The following is a 12,500-nucleotide window of genomic DNA, read 5'->3' on the forward strand; positions in this document are numbered from 1 at the left end:
TCTTTGCGTAAGGAGATGCTGGATAACCTGCATGTGTGAAGATGTGCGGACTAAGAGTTGTGGAAGATTCGGGGGTGTGGTTGTTATAGCTGGTCAGGAAGGGGAGGCCAGTCTCTTAGATCCTTCATCAGCATCATTAGAAGGTCTGAGTAACATTCTACTTGTGGCCACAGAAGAGTAATGAGAGTAATACCGTACAGTATTGAGATTAAGAGTCAATCTGGCCCTGTTGAGAACCTTACCTTAACAGATTAGGCATCCTCAAAGGTTGCCTCAGGATCTGGTATGGGGAGCAATACATACGGTAAGTTTCCTGTTGACGGATGTCACAAAAAGGTCTGTATTGGCGAAACCCACAAAAACCCACAAAGTCATTATCGTGTTTGCTATCTGAGGATTTCAAGACCACTGTTCTAAGAATATCCTGAAGGACATGATAGCAATAAAAACCTGGTGCCATTGGTTCACTGATGACCTGGCCCTGTACTGGGGCATGAACCTGCTGGTAAAGCGCAAGAAACTGGTTTGTGGGAACATAATCACAAGTTATTAAAGGTTGCGCAAATACTTGAAAGCGACTGCTAAGCCTGTGCATGTAACTGTGACTCTCAAGTAACAGGAAGAGGTAGTTCGTGCTCACCTGTGCGTGAAGTGAGACACAGTAGGAGGGATAGCAAGAGCACACAGGTGTTATGCAACACTCGCAAACCTACCTGGCAGAGTGCAAATGGTGCATTACCATAGGTAACCATGCTCGATAAAGGCTACTAACTGAGCGTGCTGGATTGCAGAACAATCACAAAGATTATCTGCAAGCTCCGAAGAGCTAAGAGGCACAGGCAACAAGTTGCGCTGGTGTTTCCGAGCTCCCTTTGGAGGAGAACTCCCAGGTGAGGTCAGCCTCTTACACTTGCGAGGGTGTCTGCAAACCCTGAAGGGCCAGAAAGCTTTCTCAGTGTGTGCACCAACCCATGAGGAACTCTCACGAGAACAACACTGCAGATTCTCAGGTGGCAGAAGATCCACAGAGGGCAAAAGTTCAGGGGGCATGTGGCCACATAGAAGGGAGTCTAGAGGGGGAAGTGCCAAAAGCAAATCTCAGCAAGAGCGTGTGTGTACCTTCACCAACACCTCCAGCAATCGGTTCTTAGAGGGTGGAGCCGAAAGTCCTAAGGACAGCTAAAGAAGATGCTAGCCATCTTGAGGTGAGATCTCTTCCCCCCCCCCCCCCCCCCCCCCCGGGGGGGGCTGCGCCTTTCACCTTGATAAGGGAGGAGAAAGAAGCGGCCTGACCAGAAGGTTGACCGAGAGTCAAATGGCCATCACTCTTACTGGACTGTTCCACAAAGGAGTCCGATCGAGTAAAGGAGGGTACCAGGGGTGAGGGAGAGAAGTTGGGACTCCTAAGACCTCAAGAATGAATCCCAAGGCAAAGAATTTTTCCCAGACTTTTTCTTCCTCAACCTGACATACCGCTCCCACTGGGAGGATGGCCAATCCCTACACTCTGGATAAAGGGAAGCCTCCATGCATGAGTGTCCTCTGCACAAAGAGCAAAGACGGTAAGGGTTCGCTTCCTCCTCGAACTTGAAAGTACACTCACACCAAAATATGAACAGAGAGGAAAAGCTTAAATCTTTGGCAAAAGCCCGTTAGGTAAGAGGAAGACAGACTTCTCATCTGTCTTCAACCACAGCTGAGATTAAAGTGAAGGAGGCATGAGTGAGTGGGTAGGAGGTTGCGTCTTCCTGCTACCACCTCATTAAAAGTCTCAAGTCTTAGAGCCACATGACAGGTAGCGCTGATTTCTTCTATGTAAAGAACATAGGGTTTAAATTCTGAGAAGGAACAAAAAAAAAAAAAAATAAATAAATAACAGGCAAGCTTTGTTAATTGCAGAGCATGTGTTTACTTTTCTGTGGCTGAATTCAAAGTGGTTACTTAAGTGTGCTGGAATCACCTGCCAGTAACTACAAACAGCAATTAAAATTTATAACTGAAATTATAATTTTATTAAAGGACAAGGGTTTGTATACGTGTAGCAACAAATATCTAAGATAAATGAGGTTGTGATGTAAAAAGAAATATCAACCAAGAGAAAGGAGTTATCTTTAGAAATGAGAAAAATTTACCTAAAACTTCAACATAATGCAAAGAACCTCAAATACAAATACTATAATCAGTAGTCTTGTTTAACCTACTTAATGACAAACTACAAAATTGAGAATGGTTAGACTTACGGCAACAAATCTGAGTCTACAGAAATTTAAAGCCATATTAACTTCAAAACACAGGTTATTAGACGACACCAGGTAAATCAAAGCTTTAACTATCAAATTCCATTATTTAGCCACAAAATAATAAATTCTATGGCAGAAAAAATTTAAAAACTAAGTGGATAGATTAATTGATTGATTGATTTGAGGTTTTCTGGCATCCTGACATATAAGGTCATTGATGCCGACTAAAGTGGATAATTACTTACCTTGGATTTATATTCATTCAAAGTGGATGTGAAATGCACTAAATTTCCAAGTCGCACAGCCTGGGTTAGCTGTAAATAGGGTGCCAAAGCACGCCTCATAATAGCTTGACGAAATATCTGTAAAAAGAAAACGGCAAGTAGCAACATCTTTTTATTCTTCCGTCAAAAAGAAATTTAAATGAAGGTATAAAACTCAAGTGGTCTGTTTACAACTTCAAACTTTTTAGCTATAAAACAATACAGTATTTCCATTGTGGCTAATTGGGCCATACCAACTACAATTACTTTTACTCTTATGAAGTTTACCTCAGATCTACAGTCACAACTGACTACTGTCATACTTCCGTCTTTCATCCTCAACAACTCTAATTGAAGTTATCAGACTGCTTCTGATTCAAAATCCGTACAGTAACAGTAATGAAATTTAAAATTTTGATGAACTGCAAATAAACATTTTCAAACTCACCTGCCTCTCTGGTATATCACCTAATAATAGCTCTACCACAACAGCCAATTTCTGTACCGACTGGCGGAATCCCACAGCAGTTTGTTGGGGAGCTTTACGTAATGCTTGGATCAAGTGCTTGTGGGCCTCTGAATATTCCAATTGAATTCCCTTAATGCGACCCATGTAGTAGTGATAACGAGCTACTTCATTGTTGTTGGCCTATAAAAGAAGGAATATTCTCAAGCAGGGGAGACTGAACACAAGTAAAATAAGATCATGTATCCTTAACTTTGACTTGATAAAATATATACTCCTTCAACCTCAACAATCAAAGGAAGAGATTGAGTTAAAGCTTCCTTAATAATCTTAAAGCTACAGAAAACAAGAAAATCATGATACTGCTCACTTTTAATCATTCAAATTCATTAAATCTTGAAGTTATTACTTAGTCCAAAAATCCTGCTCCTCTTAAATAATGACTCTTTCCTAAATATAAAATTAAAGTTTACAAATATTTACCCATGTCGTCAGTTACAGTTTTACTTAACAGTTGTTAGGTAAAATTATCTAATGTCAGTTATAATACTAGATGAAAATTGTTAATTAAAATTATATATTTCTAAAATCTAAATAAATGTATTGCAGTCACAACAACCACGTACAGTACTACAGCAGATGATTTGGAAATTTCCGACAAGCAAAATTTTTATCCAAAAAATGATCACTCATTTCTTTTCAATTTTATACATATAAAAAAATTTCAAGAACTACAATACCTGTTGTGGAAATTCAAGTTTGACTATTAGTTTTTGTGCTTGATCATAGAGAGAATAATGGAGATAATTCCTTAACAGGCCATTGATAAGCACAGCCTGCCCTTCATGGTCCTTTCGGAGTGTTGCCTGGCACAGCCGTTGATGCAAAAAACTGTTTGATACAGAAAAACAATAATTGTGAAATGAAAATTGTTAAGTGAAAAAAATACTACATAAAACAAACTATAAATTAAAAAATGGTTTTGTTTTTATCATCACATTAAATAACTAATGATTCATCCATCCATATACCCAGGCACTTTCCCCAATTTTGGGGGGTAGCCGACATCAAACAAATGAAATAAAAAGGGGACCTTTCCTCTTTACACTCCTCCAAGCCTGACAAGGGACTCAACCGAGTTTGGGTGGTCTAGGGTGCCACAGCCCACCCTCCCCCGTTAGCAAGCTTCACAACGCTGAATCCCCTACTGCTGCTACCTCCTCCGTCATCCAAGGCGACCGGAGGAGGAAGCAGCAGGGCATACCAGTACTGCATCACAATCGCTCGCCATTCATTCCTATTTCTAGCAAGCTCTCTTGCCTCTTTCACATCTATCCTCCATTCACCCAGAGCTTTCTTCACTCCATCCATCCACCCAAACCTTGGCCTTCCTCTTGTACTTCTCCCATCAACTCTTGTATTCATCACCTTCTTTAGCAGACAGCCATTTTCCATTCTTTCAATATGGCCACACCACCTAAACACATTCATATGCGCTCTAACTGCTAACTCATTTCTTACACCCGTTCTCATCCTCACTACTTCGTTCCTAACCTTATCTACTCGAGATACACCAGCCATACTCCTTAGACACTTCCTCTCAAACATTAAATTTCGGTCTCTCCATCACTTTCGTACCCCATAAACTCCAATCCATACATCATAGTTGGTACAATCACTTTCTCATACAGAACTCTCTTTACATTCATGCCCAACCCTCTACTCTTTACCACTCCCCTCCCTTCACTGCCTGCCCCCGACACTTTGCATCCTTCATTCACTCTCTGACGTACATCTGCTTCCACTACACCAATTGCTGCAACTACAGCAAGTAACTCTCCATTCAACCTCGCACCACCTTCCCTTCTCGTACATCTCATAACCCTACTCTTATCCACATTAACTCTCAATTTCCTTCTCTCACATACCCTTCCAAATTATGTCAATAATCGGACAAGCTTCTCTTCTGCGTCTGCAACCAGTGCAGTAACATCCGCAAACAACAACTGATTTACCTCCCATTCATGATCATTCTCGTCTACCAGTTTCTAATGATAAATACAATAAAGATGAAAATGACATTCTAGGGTAAGTACTTTGCTCTACAAACATGGTTTCTTTTCCATGTAACATTGCCATAACAAGATTTTTTTCTTGAAAATATTTCTATGATGCCTTCAAACACTTCTAGATCGTTCCCTTGACGACAATCTTGTTGCCAATAGATAACATTTGGAATTTTTATCATTATGATCTATGCATGACTGCCTTTTTTTTTTTTTACGTTTAAAAACTGACCATTCACATAACTTCCCAGGACTACTTTTTTACCATTTTCAGCACTGGAATCTATTTCAAATATTAAGTAAAATTACTTATTTTGCTAAACATAGATCATCCATTACCGATGAATAGCAAAGGGCTCAGCTTTGAGCCAATAGGAACATCACTTGTGAATTTTTACCTCTAATGGAAACTCTTTGGTTTCTGAAAAATAGATCTTTATTGCACCATCATAATCATTTATATGTAGACTTCACTTTTACCATTCAATACGTTAGCCAGTCAATGCCTCCTAGATATGTAGATATGTAGGTACTATTACTATTTTTTTTTTTTTTTTTGAGAGAGAGAGAGAGAGAGAGAGAGAGAGAGAGAGAGAGAATGAGAATTTGGACAGGTAGGTGGGAGGGGAATGGGAATAGATGAAAATAAAAATAGAAAAACAATGTAATTGGGGACTAAAAGATGTACAGTAAAGTTTGCAGTTTCAGGCAGTGTAGAAGAGTACAATATATATAATTACAGTCCATATCTATCTAATTCTAAACATTAACAAGAAAATACCAACCCTCTAATCTCCTCAAGTCTGTTGTTAACTTCATATGCACGTGAATGGTAAAAATAACAACGTGCAGCCAGGAGATCTAGTGTACGGCGATTCACACTTGTCACTTTTGTCATTAGTTGGTCTGCAAAATGTTAAATCTTTATAAATATCAAACAATTACATGTTGCATTTACTAGATGTAAATAAGATGTACAGTAGTTATTATGAAATACAAATTTTCAGAGTAATTTGTATTTTCCAAACTATACAAACCTGAATACTGTAGAATTCATAACAAGGTGGGGTGGCGGGAAATCCATCCCCCTTCTATAGCACACTGAATTGCCACTTAAACCTCCACCTAGAACTTCAGGGGTGGTTTTGAGGCAGGAAGTATAACTTAAAAGACTAAGGTTTGTATAGTTAAGAATACAAAATTACTTTAAAAATTTGTGATTTGTTCCTATGCAAATACAAACCCTTTCTTATTTTCCTCTACAAGTAGCTGATAAGTCACCCTTTTCAACCCTACACGAGAATGAGTGGAAATGTTTCCCATCATTTTCCTATCTCAGAGCTTAAGAGGATCTTGTGACGTAGACCAGCCTAGGAGCATAGAAAGAGCACAGCATAGAAACAACTCAATAAGTCAGCATAAAGCACTAAGAAGAAGTAGGTGACAGGTAACGTGTGTAGAATGATACAATAACATGAAAGGTAGTACATTCTGAGCCAGTACATACTGCGACTACGTACCAAGCGCGTATGCATGAAGACTGTGTTTATGTCCATTGTTTGTAAAATTGTGAGTGGAAGATTGTCATCACGAAGCGATACAGTCCGAAACCAAACACGCATGTAGACTTTCTATCGAAGCAGCCGTCATCTTCTGGTGGCAGCATGATACAGTACAAATAAAGACTCAGGAACAGTCGAAGATGATCATCCAGGAAGGGGGGAAAAAAAAGAGGGCGCCCTTCGTCCTGACTGGCTGTGCAAGAGCTCAGTCCATAAGAGATCGACACTGTCTCGCTCAGGTAGACAAACATTAAGTCACGCGTTCGGCTCCTATCAATAGGCCTTCCTGGAATTTTTTGACATAGCAGCAAACACGGCTATACAAAAATGAGGCTGAAGAGAAAGAACTTGCAATTTGCCTTCAGTAAGGTTTTGAGTACAAGGCGATGATGACACTTACGAGGGAGGTTATCAATGAAGAAGCAACGCAAACAAGTGATACGACCTTCACGTTTTGCCCGGATCAGGAAGACACTAAAGGAAAGAAAGCTAGTGTCCTTCCGATTTATAATTGGCAGTAGCAAAACCTTCTTCCTCCAACTAAGCAAATCAATCAGGGTTATGTTGTTGTAATCACAAGGCCACACTAGTGGGGATATATGGAGCAAACCGGACTGTGTCTAACAAGAATAACAATGTAGATACTAGCAGTTGAACAGACAACTACACAGCTACAATTAATGGGAAACAGCAGCAAACCTTAGTCTTCCTTAATCTCCCTTGCAAACAATGATCTGTCAATAAATTATTTTTAATGAAAGCAAAATATTAGAACAGCCAGTTGAAGGCACCACAGATATGTCTGTACTATCCAGCGGCTGGAAACAAAGTCGCTACCCATTGTGCTGGTGAAGGGGCGAGGCTTCCATGCCACCTGCCACTAACTAATGAAACTTTATAGAAAATTTTAACATGTAGTTCCCGCTATGCTGAAATCATACTGCTATAAAAGGACAAGGGATTGTATTCGTGCAGGAACAAGATAAAATATTTATATATATAGTATTTTCTTTTAAGTTTTGCCGCCAAGTAAACTAATTCCCTAACTATTCATTACGGGTATTTTACAAGGACATACATAACTACTGTCACAATAAAAAAAACTTTTACATATTTTCATTAAAAAAATAACGGTATACATTACTGTACTGTACCTGAGCATTTGATAGCATCTGCATGTCTATCAGTATCCAGAAGTCTTAAAAGAACTAAGAGGTGAATGTAGACTTCAACTTCAAGTGCTAATTGTGTTCGCTGCCGTCCAATAGGTGCTGGAAATATTTTTCTAGATAAAAACAATATCCAAATACAAAATAAAATCAGTTTTCTACATTTCCTAATTCTATGATACAGGCTTTTAAATCTGAAGTCTGGCATTTGCAAATATAAAAAAATATACAGTATGTACTGCAATTTGATAAAATTGCAATAAACACTACTGTTCAGTACTTAGATATAATGTACAGAAGTACTAATGATCACCAATTCTGAATATCATTTTCTTAATATACGTACTGTATATCTTGTAAGAAATACACTATACAGTACTCCACGGCAATATAAGAAATCCAATGAGACTAAAAAAAGAAGAAAAAAAAAGAAGAAAAAAATTAAAGCACTTGTGATTATCATACACAAGTGGTTTATACTCAATATGCATGCCATCAAAGCAGTGTACAGTATGTGATTAAGGTTTCCTTCTTTGTATTTTAAAACTTTCATCCATGAGGCAAATGTAAAAAAAAATAGATGCCACTAAACAATTTTTTATTCATAAGTGCCAAATGGTGTATTGAAACTCACCTGGAGGAGCTGTTTCAGTATCCATCAGTTCTTCTACATACTGCAAAATATTTTCTTTTTCTTGTTTATTCTCTGGACGATAGAAATACAATGCAATGAGCCGACGCAAAACATTTGGTGTAAGCTTTCTCCTTGTGGCAGGCAATGCCCTCAATACCCTTAGGACAAAACGAGGCTCCTTGCTGACTATACTTCTCTCCACAAGCCTTATATGTTCCTTCAAGTCTGAAAAAATAATAGAGAATATAACATTATTGTATTAGTAAAAAACTTTGAATGAGCTTCATTTTGATTTCCCTGACTAAATAATTTCCAGCCTTCTAAATTAAAGACCAATCCCGACTCAGGATGCCATCTCTTCTTTTATCCTTTCTTTTTTTATCTCTGGCCACTTGACTTCTTTAGTACTAATCTCATCACTGGCCCAGGATCAGCTTACCCCTCGCATACCAAGACAATTGAAAACAATATGTAGGGAGTAGGGTGAACTTCAAGTGTGCAATATTCACTAGTGTTGACAATGTCCATCCACGGAGAAAAAAAATTTGAATAATTTAGTCATTTCTTTCAATAATTAACTTAATTCATGATGATGTAAAACACTGGAAAATATGTTGTAATTGCACAAATACTATTCTTTGTACACTAAAATTACAATAAAAAAGTTAGATAGGGGACTAGTAATCAAATTTACTATACGTTGACTAAGCCATAGGCCACTAACTTGGGCAAACGACTCAAGATTCCTTTGAATTCATTCTATACGAAAAGTTAAATATGTAAAAATCCCTGTTCTTTTGCTAGGTCAATTAATAAAAACCCTTGGGATTCATAATCACTCACTTTTACTACCTAATCAATGTGAAAGTTAGTATCTTGTCCAGTATGGGTCACGTGAGATTGACTTTTTGTTCAAATTTAATCATTTTAGAAAGCATTTCAGCTCTAATGTATACTGTACTATACATTCAAAACCACGTTTGACAATCGCTGTACACGGAAAAAGATTTCAAAAATTTTAATCATAATCATAGGTTAAGTAGGGTACCAGGTTTTTATCACAATTACCCCGTTAAGACAAGGCTGACTTAACTATTTGAACATTAGTAGAGACCATGCACTTGCAGGCCTACTTTCCATGTGGTTTCAAAATCAAACTTATCACAATCGTTAACCTGACTGCTATCTAACCCAAACCTGAGGTTGTTCAAATCCACGAAGCCGTGAGATTCTCTATAGGAAAAGTTCTATAAGGAAAAGCTGTTTGGGGTGTATGTATGATAGCGGCTATCTGTATGCATGATGACATATGACTAGGAATACGGCAGTGTAAGGCGGGTCGGAGGGCGGCTGCCCAACCCCCACCCGGTATATGGTCGATTCGCCGTCAGTCGGTTTTGCGGTCAATCACTTTCGCCCCCGGGTGAAGTCGATTCGCCATCCTAATTGCACCCATTCTTGGTGGAGTCTGTTCGCCGTTAACATAAGTAGTCATTTCGCCGTCAATATAGGAGTTGTTAAGAAATGGACCAAGAGGTGCAATTAGCAGCAGAATTTTATTTTTTATTTTTTGTAAAGTCATCGTTAATATAATTAAGATTAATATCACATTTTATTCTATTCTACGTAAAATAATTTACATTATTTCCGTAGAAGATAATCAGAATCATTCAGAATCACTCCTTGCAAATATATAAAATTGTACTTACTTTTAAAATAAATATTAACTTCCACGCTGGTAAAAAATACAAAATAATAATATCCAGCACTCAAACAACTGTACATAGAATAGAACAAAATGTGATATTCTTTATTATACTAACGATGACTTTACAAACAATAAAAAAAAATTCTGCTGCCAATTGCAAGTCTTGGTCCATTTCTTAATAACGGGGGCAAAACAACACCTATATTGACGGCGAAACGACTCCTACATTGACAGTGAACAGACTCCACAAAGTGTGGGTGCAATTAGGACGGCGAATCAACTTAACCCGGGGGCGTAAGTGATTGACCGCGAAATCAACTGACGGCGAAACGTCTGGGGAAGTAGGTTAGAACACAGCTTGTAAGTTAGGTTGGGGGGGGAATAATGTTTACTGTGCATTTTCTATGCACGCAGGAGGAACTGGCCGCTGATATACAAAAGCTCCGACTATTTTTCAGTAGGAAATCTTTTCCCATCATAAATTAAAAATGAGATTATAAAAAAAATCTATACTAACTTCTGCGCCAGTGTACTGTACCATACCTAAGCTAACCTAACCTGACCAAGGGGGTGATAGCTCCCCGATAGGTATGTACGCAAGGATACGGCTCCTAGGTTAGGTTAGGCGGGGAACCTTAATCTAGATGGTGTTATGTTTGTTTCCATTTCAAGTGGTCTTCCACTCATAACTTATGGAATTTTACATCGGGTTTGTCCAACCAACTAAAGGTTCCGTAAACGGTAATTTTTTATTGTATTACAGGGTGAGATTTCGAACGGAAAATATATGTTTTCCTATAGTAAATAACGTGATTTAACAGAATTTGATGTTCATTTCAATCGGAAACAAACAGATCAACCAATTCGGCTAACTTTAAGTTGCCCGGTGTCACTTCTCTTTCGAATGTACTGCGAACGATAACATTAGCAACGTTACCAACAATACACAGAGTTACCAACGTTGACGTATGGTACACAGAGTTACCAACGGCACGCTGACATTACTAATGATAGCAATGATAGATATTTCCATACGTATATGGAGAAATTATTTAAAATAAGTTTTACCCAATATATAAAAAGTACAAAAAGGGCACAGAACCTAACAAACCCACCTAACCTAGCCTAGTAGTATGACAGGTCACAAAATAAAACATTTGATCTACATCGGACGTTGGCAGCACTGGTTACTGTATTTTTTCATGACACAATCTTTGTAACGGCGCCTCCAAAGTTTATTCAGATATACTGTTTTGTATTTTCCTCTGGTTATTATAATTTTAAGAAGGTAATGAATAGAGAAGAAATGTCTTGTTTTACATTTATATATCGATTCCCCAGTATGTTTTCCCCACCCAAAACCCCGAGTTCCCACTGGGGGTCCCCCATTATCGGAGGATATAGATGTATATATATTTCTGAAACTATTCATTTGCGACGGGAACGAGTGTCATTTTCGAAGAGAGCGGAATTTTTTCTATAAAAAAAAGTAGTTGTTTACCTAGGTTACATCGCCCTGTAATACACTACAATGAAACCCCACCGCGTAAACTAGCTACTGTAGAGACGCCGTTTGTACATCGTAATATCATTGCTCTAACATGGTAAATTCAGCCCAAAATTAACCGTGGATTATCTATAATATCTAAAATACGCCTTAACTAACCTGCTTAAACCATAGGAAATAAACATTACCATAATCTAAGCATCAAACCAGCAACTTAGGCCTAGCTTAGCCTTTTTGGGCCAACTCAACAAAGAAAAGAAAAATGAGTTTACAAACCTTCAATGGTGAGAGTATCCGGATCTTTTTTCTCTTCTGGTTCCTTTTCCTTCTCCTTATCCTTAGTAACATCCACATCCATAGATTCCACAGTCATTTTTCCAGTAAATGTGAAAAGAGAGAACAGGCAGCGAGTGACACGAACTTTTCAACAACAACAAAGTCCGGCGAATGGTCGACTTTCAGTTTGGGTGCGTTCATGTGATTCATTTTAAAACGGAAAACGGTTTAATTGTCATCCTTTTGGAAAAACGTTCAATCGAAATTAAGTCATATGATAATATGCAAATTCTCTGGCCAGCCAATTGGCAATATTCCATTTTCATACAATTTATCTATAATTTTCTTGAAACGCGTGTCATAAAAAATGATCGGGTTGTAATATTTTTGTTTTTATCTGTATTGCAAATTATCAAATGCTGTGGTGAATGTTGATCCCATATTTAAATTTAAAAATCAATCATATACAGTAAGCATAAGAAACTTTCTTTGGAAATAATGACGCATAAACTAAAATTATAAAAGTGCAAATGAACGTTGCCGATTCTTCTTCTTTCTACGTGACTTGACAGTTTAACTAAATTCACGAACTTCATAAAGATATGCCGA

General features: G+C 38.0%; 1 protein-coding gene across 1 annotated transcript in view; it reads right to left on the reverse strand.

Moving 5' to 3' along the window:
* The window catches only part of Rpn3 (regulatory particle non-ATPase 3), a 22,166-nt gene extending 10,091 nt beyond the window's left edge, over window positions 1-12,075 (reverse strand). Inside the window, exons 1-7 of the mRNA XM_068359831.1 lie at window positions 11,892-12,075; window positions 8,401-8,625; window positions 7,752-7,868; window positions 5,821-5,941; window positions 3,710-3,860; window positions 2,952-3,152; window positions 2,486-2,602 (exon numbers count right to left, since the gene is read on the reverse strand). Of these exons, the coding sequence (XP_068215932.1) occupies window positions 2,486-2,602; window positions 2,952-3,152; window positions 3,710-3,860; window positions 5,821-5,941; window positions 7,752-7,868; window positions 8,401-8,625; window positions 11,892-11,988 (1,029 nt within the window). The 5' untranslated portion in view covers window positions 11,989-12,075. The remainder of the gene's footprint in view (window positions 1-2,485; window positions 2,603-2,951; window positions 3,153-3,709; window positions 3,861-5,820; window positions 5,942-7,751; window positions 7,869-8,400; window positions 8,626-11,891) is intronic.
* Window positions 12,076-12,500: the final 425 nt, after the last annotated feature.

This window comes from Palaemon carinicauda, chromosome 2, assembly GCF_036898095.1.
Source record: "Palaemon carinicauda isolate YSFRI2023 chromosome 2, ASM3689809v2, whole genome shotgun sequence".
Classification (NCBI taxonomy): Eukaryota; Metazoa; Arthropoda; class Malacostraca; order Decapoda; family Palaemonidae; genus Palaemon; species Palaemon carinicauda.